The following is a 13,853-nucleotide window of genomic DNA, read 5'->3' as shown; positions in this document are numbered from 1 at the left end:
GCCCCAGAGTGAGTTAAAGGGGACACGGGGGGCTAAGGGGACAATGGTGAGGGACTATGGGGGGCTAAGAGCACATTGGGGGTTGTTTAGGGGACATTTTGGGTGGCTGAGGTGACATTGGCGGGGGCGAGGGGGCCTGAGGGCACCCAGAGAGTGTTTAATGGAGCATGGGGGTGTTGAGAGGACACTGGAGAGGCTGAGCAGACGTTGGGGTGGGGCGGCTGAGGGGACCCGGGGCCGCTGAGGGGGCTGTGGGTGCTCGGGAGTCTGAGGGTACCCGGTGGGGTGTGAGGAGGACCTTGGGGGGGCCCATGGAGGGGTGAGGGGACGCTGGGGGACCCGGGGGCACACCAGCCTGAGGACGCTGAGCCGCCGCCGTGTGCCACTCCCACCCAAATGCCGCCGTGTGCTCCCCGCTGTGGCCACGCCCCCAGAAGTTAACGGCGGCCTGAGCCACGCCCCCACCCCTCGGCCCCACCCCCGCTGTGCGCTTTACGGCTGCTTTGCGTCCGCGCTTTCCGGCCTCATCGCGACAGCGCCCGTTGGGCTGGCGGGGACCTGGTCGTCCGGGGAGTGACTGCCCCGCACGCAGTCAGGGGAAACTGAGGCACACATAACCTTGAGGGTGGTGGTGGGGGGTGTCCTGGAGGGCCCCAGGCACCCAGGCAACTCCCATCCCTCCTCAATTCCCTCCCGCTCCCGGGGCGGGGGCACCCAGATGCCTGGGTCCCCTGGAGAGGAGCAGAGCGAGCACACCAAGGGTGGGGGGGGGTGTCCCCAGATTTGGAGGGGGGCACAGATGGGGGGCGGGGGCCTATTGGGGGGGTTCCCATAGATTTGGGGGTGGCTATTGGGGAGGGTGAGGGTCTCCCCAGTGCCGTGGCAGTGCCGGCACTTCCTGGTGAGGCCTGGGCACTGCTCAGGGGCTCCCCACTGCTGCCCTTCGGAGCTGCTCCACGGCCAGGAGCAGGGTCGGGAGGCATCGGGGCTGCGCTGGGGGACTCTTGCTGACAGGCAGAGCAGGGGCACGTCAGAGAGGAGGTTTGGGTGAGGAGCTGCAAAGAGCAGCCCTTTTTTCTGAGCTGAGAGCAAGCGGCAAGCGCCATGGAGGGCTGCTGCACCGTGGCCGTCAGCTTGGAGCTGAGCAGCTTGTTCCCCTCCCTCCTGTGTCTCTCCACCAAGGGTAAGAGGTTTAGGAGCTGCTTCCCAAGGGGTTGCACTGGGGCTGTCGGTGTCAAAAGCTGGAGCTGCTGGACTGTGGGGGTGGCTGGGCAGGGCTGGGGGATGCAGCGAGAGCCCCTCCTGAAGGCTCAAGGCACAGTGTGGCATCCCAGACTCCTGGGTTGTGATGCTGGGGCTGCCCTGAGCCCTGAGGCTCCCGTGGGAATGTCTTGGTGCCCTTGCGAGGGAAGCCATCCACAGCCAGCTTTCCCTGGGCGCTGGTACCTCTAAGGGTTCTGGCCCTGGGATGAAAAATTAGCCCTTCACCTTGGACTGGTCTCCTTTGGGAGAACCTCTCTTCCTCTCCACGGGGTCCTCTTGTGCCACCAGGCTGGCAGACCATGTTCTGGCCTCTGGGGTGCCATTCCTTTGTGGGGGTTAGGTGGCCACAGCCCTGGTCGTGAGTCCTTCCCATGTCCCCATTTCTGCTCCAGCCCTGCCCCAGGAGAAGAGTAAGGCTGGCAGTCTGAAATTGGGGCACAGCCCAGGTCCGCAGCCGTGATGGCAGTGTCTGGCTGGTCTGTTTGTGGATGCCTGCATCTGTCACCCCCTGGGCGAGGAGCATGTCGAGAGGCTGTGAGCTGGCTGTCCCCAAGCCTGACACCTCTTTCCCTCGCTTTACAGAGGTTGTGACTATCTGGGATGCTGTGTCTGCGTACATCCTGGGACAGCTGAAGCTGGACAAGGTGGGCTGGCGTCTTGGTCCCCCTTTGCCCTGGAGAGCCCGGGCCCGGGGGAGCAATCCCTCCCTGAGCATCCTGGCAGCACACCGAGAAGACCCCATATGCCAAGAGCTGCTACTTGGTCAACCAGGGGAGAAACCAAGTCCAGATCTAGCCTGAGAAAGCGTCTGGCAGACGATAGGGCTTTGCCCTTTGCTGTGATCAGAGTGAAGAGACCAGGCAGAGACACAGGGCATTATGCTGGGCCAGTAATGCCAAGGATAATCCATAGGAATCAGTCCCAGGGGTATTCCCTGTGCTGCAAGTGCCTGGGATCCTCTCTAGCTAAGGGATGTTGGCAAACTTCTCCCTGGTGACAAGTGATAGGACGAGGGGAAACGGGTTCAAGTTACGTCACGGGAGGTTTAGATTAGATATTAGGAGACATTTTTTCACTGAAAGGGTTATTAAACATTGGAATAGGCTGCCCAGGGAGGTGGTGGATTCACCATCCCTGGATGTGTTTAAAAAAAGGGTAGATGGGGCACTGAGGGACATGGTTTAGAAGTGGCTCTTGTCAGGGTAGGCTAAAGGTTGGACTCGATGATCTTAAAGGTCCCTTCAAACCTCAACAATTCTATGATTCTATGATTCTAAATCCGGGCCCTGCATTTTGGTCACAACAACCCCGAACAACGCTACAGGCTTGGGGCTGAGTGGCTGGAAAGCTGCCCGGCAGAAAAGGACCTGGGAGTGTTAGTGGACAGCCGGCTTAACATGAGCCAGCAGTGTGCCCAGGTGGCCAAGAGGGCCAATGGCATCCTGGCTTGTATCAGGAATAGCGTGGCCAGCAGGAGTAGGGAAGTCATCGTGCCTCTGTACTCGGCACTGGTGAGGCCTCACCTTGAGTACTGTGTTCAGTTTTGGGCCCCTCACTACAGGAAAGACATTGAAGTGCTGGAGCATGTCCAGAGGAGAGCCACCAAGCTGGTGAGGGGTCTGGAGAACAAGTCCTGTGAAAAGAGGCTGAGGGAACTGGGCATGTTTAGTTTGGAGAAGAGGAGGCTGAGGGGAGACCTCATTGCCCTCTACAACTACCTGAAAGGAAACTATAGAGAGGCAGGGGTTGGCCTCTTCTCCCAAGGGAATAACGACAGGACCAGAGGAAATGGTATGAAGCTGCGGCAAGGGAGATTTAGATTAGATATTAGGAAGAATGACTTTACTGAAAGAGTGGTCAGGCACTGGAACAACCTACCCAGGGAGGTGGTGGAGTCACCATCCCTAGAGGTATTTAAGAAACGTGTAGACATGGCTCTTCAGGGCATGCTCTAGTGCCCAAGATTATTGGTTTGTGGTGGGGTGTTGTGTGTGGGGTTGTGGGTGTGGAGTTTAGTTGGTGGGTGCTTTTTTTTTGTGTGTGTGTTTTTTTGTTTTTTTTTTTTTCTGTGGTTGGACTCGATGATCTCAAAGGTCCCTTCCAACCACTAAGATTCTGTGATTCTGTGAAAAGTTTTGAGGAGGGGAAGAAAACAAACGGAGAACATGGGCCTTTTCCACAGCTTTCCCTTTGCCCCTCTCTGAAGTCCTCACTCACCAGCCTTTGGTCTTTTTCCCGGGCAGGGCGTCCTGCTCCCAGGACTCGGGACCTTCACTATGGTCCAAGAGCGATTCCAGGGTGAAGAAGAGGTGTTTATGGCTCGAAGACCAGTCTTCCAGCTGAACATGGACAAGGCGTGTCTGCAGGAGCTCACGTTCCCCACAGGGGTTATCCCTGGTGAGAAGCCAGAGGCCACATGCCACTTCCCCACTCCGTGTCTAGGGGCAGGTGTGTGCTCTCTGCTCTTTGGAAAGGGCCGGGAGAAACAAAGAGTTGCCTCCAAAGGTCGAGGGATGGCTTGAACGCCCCCAAAACAAACCACTCCCCAAGAGCTGTGTTGATAAATGACCTTTTCTGTGGCATTTTGTTACGAATCGTACATGGAAATTTAGCCTGCTGTGGCAGTGACGATGTTTCTCCTCCTTGCAGAGGATGTCGAGATCAAGCCGCTGAACTACAGGTGACTATCACAAGCCACCTCCTTCCCGCGCCACATGGTGGAGGACTGCATGCGAGACACCATACTCCTCTACTCTTTCCAACTGAGGAACAAGCAGCACCTCTCCTTCGCCTTCAAAGACATTGGCGTTCTCTCCTGCCAAGACGGTGTCCTGTGCATGCGGTTTTATTACGACTACGTCACAGGGCTGGAGAGCAAGGCCAGCCGCATGGCACTGCTTCACACTGTAAGTTGCTCCACTTTTGAGGACGCCTCAGTGTCTTTGGGAAGCCAATCGCCGTTGGCCAGCCTGGATGTGGCAGGGCAGTGACATGCCTTTCTTTCCCCGTGCTCACCGCCACTGACTTCTGCCTTGGCAAAGAAAGTTTCTTCTGAGGTTCTGGGTCCTTGCCCTGTGAAAAGCCTGGCAGTGTTATATTGCGCAGTCTCAGGGTTTGCTCTGCAGCTTCTTCAGAGCAGAGCAAGGGCTAATGTTCATGGAGGAAGGTTTGGGAGAGGGCTGTTGAGAAGTGGCTTTCTTTTGAAGTAGGACACAGTGACCGCTTCGTTTGGGAGCCACGAAAAAACTGCCTTGGGAAGCTTCTAACAGCTCTGTGCCACTTTGCAGAGGCTGTGGGTGCGATGTGCAGTGGTCTCCGGTGGAGCGGCCACCACTTGGGGGATGCAGGCTGCTCCTGACCGCATGTTCCCAAGGTGAGTGCGGTTCCTCTGCAGCCCTCGACTGACTGAGCAGGCGGCTTCCCAGCTCCTGCTCAGGAGCGCATGTTGTTGGGGCTCAGCACTCAGCACTGAGTCAGGGATCAGTCCTGCAGTGACTGGTTTCTGGTGAACTAATGCTGAGTTTGGGCTACACCTGTATTCTCCCGGGGTGGCCAGGCATTGTGATCGTGTTTCTCATGCCCAGCCTGGCATCATTCCCATCAGAGAGAAGCAGCTGCACATGGAGAGGACTTTAAGCTACATCTTCTGGTGTTGGGTGGAGATTGCAAATAAAACCTCTGCATGGCCACAAAGGGAAAGGGGTGCCATGCCTTGCACGACAGCCAGGAGGACTGGTGCTGGGGAGCTGCAGAGGGTAGGGGTCACCCTTCTTCAAACCTGTGTCATCACTTGCTTTCCAGTTTTCGATTCGTTGTGATCAGCACCGTGGTGGTGGAGGCTCTCGCCAACCAGCACAAGAAGGCTGCAGAACAGCAGAGGATCAGAAGAGGTATGGGAACGGGTCGCAGCTCTCCAGGTGGGGCCCTTCCCCATGCTGGGTGACCACAGCCTGGTTGAAACGCACTCCCCTCGGGGCTGCTCTAAAGAGCTTCCTCCTTTCCCAGGCACAGTGTGGCATCCTGAGAAGCTGCTGCAAAGTTTTCCCTCCCCATGCTGTCAAGCCAGAGTCCAGGCAGAAGGCAGCAAGACCTGGGGGAGAAGACTTCTGCCAGGTAAGACCCTGGACCGGTCTTGGGACCTGCGTCTAACCTGCCATGAAATCAGCTCTTCCCAGCAGGACATTGCCCAGGAGTTACTTTGTTTGGTGCTGTTCTCCTTCAGGAAGCACGGTACGCACCAAGCACGTCCAGAGCTGCGCCTGTGCCAGGAGAAGATGTCAGGCACAATTGGGGCTGATGGCCACCGTTCCTGCCAGCTGTCCAGGTCAGGAAGATGTAGGTAAGATGCCCACAGAGCGGGCACCGACTGGTTGTCACAGGAAAAGGATTGAACTGCAGAAGGGAGGCGGGACGAGAGGGCCCATGAGGTCAAAAAGCACTGGGACTGCTGGAACAGTCACAACAACAGCTGAGGGAGAAAGACACTCAGGTGACCTCGCTGGGACAATGCTTCTGAGGTAGCATCTGCCTCAGAAAGTCAAAGACAGACAGAGGCACTGGGAGGTTGTGGAGTGGGTGAGAAAGGTGCCTGGGAGAAAGGAGAGCATGTGGAGATGGGAATGGGAGACAGATGAAGGCGGAAAAGCCAGGGTGTTGGCAGTGAGGATGCTCCTGCTGTGCAGGTGCCTGTGATGCCATGGGTGGGTGAGTAGGCATTAGGGCAGGAGCAGGCTCCTGGCTTGTGTAGGTTCATGGGATGTCATATGGATTTGAGCTGTTACAGGGCCGGAGCAGGCTTCTGGCTTGTGCAGCTGTTTGCAGTGTCATAGGTGGATGAGCAGGTGATGGGGTAGAAGGAGGCACTTGGCTTGTTCATGTGCCTGAGTAGGTGACAAAGCTGGAGCAAGAACGTTCCATGTGCAGCTGCTTACGGTGTCACAAGTGCCTGAGTAGTTGACACGGCGTGTGCGAACTCCTGGCCTGTGCAGGTGCCTGTGATGCCATAGGTGGATGAGAAGGTGGTGGGGCAGGAGCAGGACCTGGCTTGTACAGCTGCTCCTGATGTCCCTGGTGGCTAAGTAGCTGTTTGGGTATGGATGAACGCCTGGCTTTTGCAGGTGCTTGTGATGTCAGTGGTGGCCTTGCAGCTAGAAGAAGTATGCAGCCGCTTCTCCAGCTGCTCTTTATGGGCTCGGTGGATGAGGAGGTGATAGGGTGGAAGCAGGCCCCTGGCTCGTTGTTTCAGGAGTGCACACAGCTGCCATCTAGATCACGGTAGGAATTTTGCAGGTGCCACGTCAACAGGGCAGAGAAGGTCGAGATGGGTGCCTCCAACGAGGGACACCTACTGCAGATCTCACCCCCTAGTTGTACCCTTACAGTCAGGTTTCCCAGGACGTACCACCCATCATCTGATCCCCAACTGCAACCACTTAATCCTTGTTGGTGGTCTCTTGCTTTTTTACTGGTTTTCTTGGTAACCGGGCTGGCCTTTTTTCTGATGTTACCTCTTTCTCTTGGAATTGTTTCCTTGGTCCTTTTCTTCTTCATTCTGCTTACATCTGCCAGTTTCCGCTAGTTCTGCGGTTTGTCCCCAGTCAGCTCCCAGTCAGCACCGTGGAGGCATTAGCCTTTGGGATGGAGGTGTGTTTTGGTATTATAATGACATTATAATGAGCAAAGTTTGCACAAAGGACAGCATTTCATCAAAATTTGACAAAATGTTGGCTCCAAGTATTGAGCGGGCAGCTAATGGGCAGCTTATCTGTTTCATGGTATTGTCCCATTCCCGTATCTGCTATACATCATAAGGTAAAGCCATGGAATAATTGCATCCTTCCCCATACCTCATGTAGCTTCACAAGCATCCTTATCAGGGAACCACAGATGCACAGATGTTGTATTCTTCATGCCCGCTGCGGCTATTTTCTACCTCAGAAGCCCACAAACCTTGGGGCTGCAGGCTTTCCTGGCACCTTTGTCCTCAAAACCACACTTTCTCACTTGGCGCAGCACCAGCCTCAAAAATTTCTATACGTCCAGAGATTGCTCCCATGCCCAAGGATCCAGGAGGGAAAACGGTGGCTTGTTCTAAAGCTCTCTGGGAACCACTTGTATGACCTCCACTCCTACTAGGATGCATCTTTTCTCACCTGATGATCTCAAGGGCCCAATATAATCAATCTGCCGGGAATGCCACAGTGTTTTCTTGTCCCGAATGTGTAAGGGAGGTGCCTTACTCGGATGATATTTACTGAGTCGTAGGCGACATTGTGAACAGGCAGTCACTACTCGTTTGCACAGCTTAGCTGATACAGGCCACCCTCAGGCCAGACCTTCCTGATATAGGTCAGCACAGCCTGTGTGGCCATGCTTAACATGTAACCATTCAAGTAAGCGTTCCCATTCCCGACCATCATCTACAATATCAATTTGCTGCAGCCACATGAGGCTATCTACCTGTTGGTTGAGCTGAGCAGTGATCGAGTTTGAACGATCATGGCCTTTTACCCAACCAATGCGCATCATTCTCTGTCCTCCTGTGTTCCAACAGTTACTTCCAACTATCTGTCTCCCAAACTGGGACTCTGTTCACCTGCCAATCATTGGCTGCTCAGTGACCATCCATTCGGTTCTCCTCTCCTGGCTGGCTCCTGCACCACCTGTGTCAAAAGGGATTTGTGCATGGGAGGGAGTCAAGTCCCTTTCTGTCTCCAGGGCTGAAAACACAGGAGGAGGTGACTCAGTTGACTCAGCTGCATCCCTTCCCTCTGCAGGGCTAACAGAGACCCCTGCCTGGCACTATCTGGGTGCCCTGTGTAACGATGGCACAAGGAAAGGCTGTTCTCATGCCCAGTTGTTTTCCCGATATGAGAAAAGACACTGTTGGAAAGAAGCCTCTGTCCCTGGCTGAAGGAGGAAACATCAGCCATTCCTTCAGCCTGTTTCCCAGCACCTTCCCCTGGAGTTCCAGGGACACCTGGAGGGAGCCCAGTGGGGGCAGAGAAAGGGCTGCCTTGGGCTGGTCCTCTGCTGCTGAGCTGGGCCAGGCTCCTGGGACGGAGGGAGCTCCTGGCAAGTGGGCAGCGCTGCAGAGAGACAGCTGTGCCCAGGAGCCACGCCTCTGTGAAGTGCAGCAGGGCCAAGGGCACTGCCTGCAGGCACCGAGCGGAGAGGAGTGAGGCACAGACAGGGTGTGGAATAATTACTAAATTGGCTAAAAATACAAAAGTACAGCATTGTTCACACATTAAGGAACAGTATAAAATCAAGAGACTTCTGAGGTAGAAAATAGCTGCAGCTGGCATGAAGAATACAACACCCGTGGTTCCCTGATAAGCTACATGAGGTACGGGATGGGATGCAATTATTCCGCGGCTTTACCTTATGTTGTATAGCAGATACGGGAATGGGACGATACCATGAAACAGATAAGCTGCCCATTAGCTGCCCGCTCGATACTCGAAGCCAACGTTTTGTCAAATTGTGATGAAATGCTGTCCTTTGTGCAAACTTTGCTCATTAAAATGTCATTATAATACCAAAACACACTTCCATCCCAAAGGCTAATGCCTCCAAGCTGCGACCACTCCTTCTTGAGTCTGCGCCCTGAATTTCTCATAAACTATACCTTTAATTATGAAGAGAGAAAAATTTACACAAACCATAATAAAAGTATGTATGACTAAAGTCACTCAGACTCCATCTTGAAGATAACAAATAGTATAAAAATAGCCCGAGAGAGGGGGGATACCCAGGGAAGACACCATCACGAAGAATTCCATCACTGACTTCTGGGATCAGTCGCCAGGCTGAGCCTCTCTTCCCCCCCATAGGGACGCCTTTGGGTAAGACTTGGATCATACCGAGTGCTTTCTCGGGAAACTTAGAAATGTCTCTGGAGAATCTCTTTTCTACATTTATAGCCAGGCTGTATACTTTATAACTTTGTCACGTGTTTTGTATATGTAACAATACTTCCATTTGCACGTGCTTTGCAGACAGTGTATTTATCACCGGCAATCCTAAGAACCTATATATCTGTTCTTTAAATAAACTGCACTTTTTTAAGTAGCTAGTCGTTTTGGTTTCTAACTGAACGTGACCAAGACTCGAGAGTGGCCGTGCTAGTTCATGAGCACGACTAGACTGAAGGTGCAGCCCACTATTAGTGTGTCCAAATCGTAATAGTTTAATACATATTAAATGCGATTGGACTGATAGTGCTGAATTGGGCATCACTCAGAATTTAAACCTAGCCGCACCTAGCCTCCCACCTCGGTGAGGAGTGTTAGAACGCAAGGGGGTTTATCTTCTGCCAAAACCGCTTTGCCCCTTTTCTCACAACAGAATTTTGGTGTCGTTGGCAGGATTGCCATGGATAAACTGCTGCAAAAATATGATTGTGTCCCTTCCCAGGCTGGGAAGGAGTGGGCCCAAAAATTTTGGAAGGATGAAGAGAAAGTGATGGAACGTACTGATGAGTGTTGGGCTTCACTAGAGCTCAGAGCGGGGAAAGGCAAAGGTGTGATCTGTGCGGTGTTAGGTGCCTGTTTATCTCATGCACAACCAGAAGCTAGAGAAACCCCTGCTCCTAATCTAATTTCTGCTGTAGAATATGCAACTCTGAAATCGGAAAATGAGGTGTTGAAGTCATCACTAGCTTTTCAGAAGGAGACAGGAGAAAAATTAAGAACTCAAGTTGGTAAGCTTGTGCGTGAGAATGAACACTTAGGAAACCCTAATGCTATACTCGGGAATGAAGATCACCAACTTAAAATGTTATTGGAAAGGGTGACTGGCTCTTAGATAAAATGCAGCCCTCGACCCAGGTCCAACAAATTCGTAAGTTAATGTGTTATCCAAGTTCCGGAACCCAGACCGGAGATTTTTGGTCTAATAGTGAAGATGAGGAAGAAGATGAGGAGGGAAGGACTTTTACTGTGAAATCCCGAGTCTTTCCTTTACGACCTCTGATTAAAACTGAAACCACAGTTGATGAGGATGATGATGAAGTCCGCAACACTGTGCGTACTATTCCTTGGACATGAACAGAGTTAGCGAAAATAAGGGAAAAATATTCAGGGCCGCCAGAAGAGTCGGCTGTTGAGTATGTGTGGCGAGTTTCTTCTGAAGGAGGAGACAGAATTATGTTGAGTGAGGAAGAAGCAGGAGACTCTTGGGGACCAGGAGTGTTTTTAACTACAATGGACGGGGATCATAATTATTCCCTAACTGCTCGAGCAGCCTATTGGGCAGGTGGTATTGATCTGCGAGAGAGGGGGGAGTCGTTAGAGATTAGAGCTCCAGGCTACTCTGATCTGTTTGCGGCTGTACGGAAAGCAGCTTGTCTGCAAGCCATGTCATACAGGGAGGAATTTCGGAAATCCCCAATGTCAACCACTATTGACCCCAATCGACTATCCCCTCTCATCTGTGGTCTTCCCAATTGCCTGAAACCATTCCTTGTCCGCACTCAAGATCGTATACGAGATGCTCGGGATGCTCATGGCCGGGGCCATCGTCCCTACATGCCCACCTGGAATGAATATGTACAGGAAATAGACCAATATGGGTGCCGAATGGGCTGGGCCAGCCTAACTAGTGAAAAATCCTCTGAACACCCCGGAAAGGTTCACCAAGTCCGAACTCACACTCAAAACCCCGAACCGGTGGAAAGGTTTAAGCCTGATAAGGACCAGAACGAGTTGTGGCGTAAAGCCCTACAATTAGGGGTACCCCGACAATTCTTGCACGGTGTCCCTACGGGAGATCTCCGTACGCTGGTCCAATCTCTAACTAGAAAGAATAATGCGGCTGGGGAGAAAAGTCTAACCAGAGAATCCCCAAGTCGTGAGAAAATTGTGCCTTCTGCACCGGAATGTAACTTGATTGATTTGACAGAGTCCCAGTCAAAAAACTCCTATCCCCAGGGAGGGCAGTGAGCCACCCTGTCCGGCAGGTACTAGCTATTCAATGGCTCTCTCATAAAGATTCTGAACCTATTATCACCATTCCTGTCGGACCCTGGAGGATGTCGGTAAACTTTATTATTGATACCAGAGCCCAAATGTCTGCAAACACTAACGAAACAGCACAACTTCTAGTTATAACTCCCACCAGACATAGAGTCAACTTCACAGGAGTTGATGGTGTGGTAAAAACATGCACCGTTGCAAAAATTAACCTCTGGTTGCCAGGAGACCAGCGAATGACTAGGGCGGAAGTGTTAGTGGGTGCCTCGTGTACTAACCTCCTAGGATTTGACGTGCTGCGTGGGCGAACGTGGAAATTCCCAGATGGAACTGTGTGGAGTTTTGCACGATGCGAAAAAGGAATAGACACAGTGAAATTGAGTCTATTGGAAACTTCCATACCTTTACCTCCCTCTAAAATCACTAACGTCCAGCAGTAGCCACTGCCTGCAGCTGCACTTGCAGGAGCAGACGGGGTGGTATCAGATTTAGAAAAAAGAGACATCGTTAAGAGGACTCACTCACCTTATAATTCACTGGTGTGGCCAGTAAAGAAACCAACCGGGCAATGGCGTTTCATAGTAGATTACCGAAAGTTAAACGCCAGCACTGCACCCCTGACCGCCGCAGTTCCAAATATCGCAGAAATTGTGACAATGGCACAAGGAGCTGCCCATCCTTGGATGGCTGCCTTGGATGTTAAAGACATGTTTTTTATGATTCCCCTCCTTGAGCAAGACAAAGCGCAGTTTGCATTCACGTGGAAAGGAGTCCAATATACCTTTAACCGACTTCCACAAGGATACAAACATTCCCCCACCATTGCTCATAATGCTTTAGCTAAAGTGCTATCAGAGATTCCTGTTTCACAGGGATGTATGGTATACCAATATATTGATGACATCCTAATAGGGGGAGAGAACCAAGAAAGTATAAAAGACATGATGGAAAACATCCGAAGAACATTACTTGATTTAGGATTGGAAATTCCAGACTCAAAGTGTCAGGGACCTGCACAGGAAGTTAAATTCCTGGGGGTCTGGTGGATTAAGGGAGCTGCTTCTGTCCCTCAGGATACCCTGGAAAAAATAGAGCATGGACAGAATCCATCCAGCATGAAGGAGTTACAGCAAGTTCTGGGAACTTTAAGCTATTGGCGTAAACACATCCCTGTCTTTTCCATCATTGCTCGCCCCCTTTATTGTTTGCTCAAAAAGGGTAAATCCTAGGAGTGGACTGAACAACATACTAATGCTCTGGAATTGCTAATAAAGGAGCTAAGGATATTCCAAGAGCTTGATCCTATACATCCAACTGACGCTGTCCATGTAGAATTGTTGGAGGATTTTTAGTACAAAGGGGTCGTCCTATGAACACTCCAAGCACCGAAGAATTGCTAACAACTATGTAGGCTTTGCACCGAAGAATTGCTAAAAACTCTGTAGGCTTTGTTAGTTTGAAGGTTATGTGAAAACATTGTAGTGATGTTAGAAATGCTAAGACAACTAAGATATGAGAAAGTGTGCTGAACTCAGCGTGCCAAATGCAGAACTTCACCCAGGATATAGGAGGGGTGATTGTCCGCGTGGACAGATGCTTTAAGCCAATTATAATATGTTGCTTACCGCATGCACAGCTCGTGCAACCAATCGGCAAATTGTCGGCGTGTGATACAGAATCAGAACGTCTATAATAACTGAGCTATCTGTGCAATAAACTGGCATTAACCTGATCATATTGGTCGTTGTGTTATTGTCCGAGCCTTCCGCGTCAACATAGAATGGAGGTTCAGTGAATATGGTTCCCATTGTAATTTATGGCCGAAGGGACCAGCAGGACTGAAGAGACCATTAGAATTTAGCTCTCACTCCTTTAATGATACTGAGAGCAGATATTCAGACCTTGAGAAGGGTTTACTGTCCCTGGTGCGAGCATTGCAACGAACAGAGCAGATGAGAATCGAGTGTGATCATTCAGGGACCTTTCTGCCTCCTAGATGTGGTCTGTAAAGGGACAACACCACCAGCTGGCATTGCCCAGAAACCTACAGTTCAAAAGTGGTATGCTTATTTAGAAGGCATTAATGAAATCATGCCAATCTCTGAAGGCAGTATTAAAGTATCCAAGCTCCAAAAGAATATAGATGGTGCCCTATTGGTCCAATCCCCACCAAACAGACCATCTCCGATCCAAGAAGCACCTCCTCTGAAGGAAGGCAGTGGTATCACAGGAGTGTGGTTTACTGATGCATCATCTCACCGTGAGAACGATAAGTGGAAATACAAGGCCGTAGCACTGGAAGTAGCAACGGGGGAAAGAGCAATTGAAACAGGAGAAGTTAGCGCACAAGTAGGGGAACTCAGAGCTGTCCTACTAGCTGCACAACATGGGGCTACTTATATTTACACTGACTCATATGCTGTTTTTAAAGGAGCCACTGAATGGATAGGTCACTGGGCAGACAACGATTGGCGGGTGAATAGAGTCCAGATTTGGGAATCGGACAGTTGGAAGCAGCTGTTGGAAATAGGAGGACAGAGAACATTGCACATTGGTTGGGTAAAAGGCCATGATCATTCAAGTTTGATCACTGCTCAATTCAACCAACAGGTAGAT

General features: G+C 51.5%; 1 protein-coding gene across 1 annotated transcript; it reads left to right on the top strand.

Annotated features, from left to right (window-relative positions):
- Positions 1 to 851: 851 nt before the first annotated feature.
- LOC134509719 (coiled-coil domain-containing protein 81-like) lies at positions 852 to 4,720 on the top strand. The gene is made up of 6 exons (XM_063322325.1): positions 852 to 1,183; positions 1,846 to 1,907; positions 3,507 to 3,660; positions 3,913 to 3,943; positions 4,087 to 4,169; positions 4,551 to 4,720. Coding segments are annotated over exons 1-6 (411 nt in total). The 5' UTR covers positions 852 to 1,104; the 3' UTR covers positions 4,553 to 4,720.
- Positions 4,721 to 13,853: the final 9,133 nt, after the last annotated feature.

This window comes from Chroicocephalus ridibundus, unplaced genomic scaffold (assembly GCF_963924245.1).
Source record: "Chroicocephalus ridibundus unplaced genomic scaffold, bChrRid1.1 SCAFFOLD_26, whole genome shotgun sequence".
Lineage (NCBI taxonomy): Eukaryota > Metazoa > Chordata > Aves > Charadriiformes > Laridae > Chroicocephalus > Chroicocephalus ridibundus.
The sequence above is the reverse complement of the archived record's forward strand: the minus strand, read 5'-3'. Positions and strand labels throughout refer to the sequence as shown.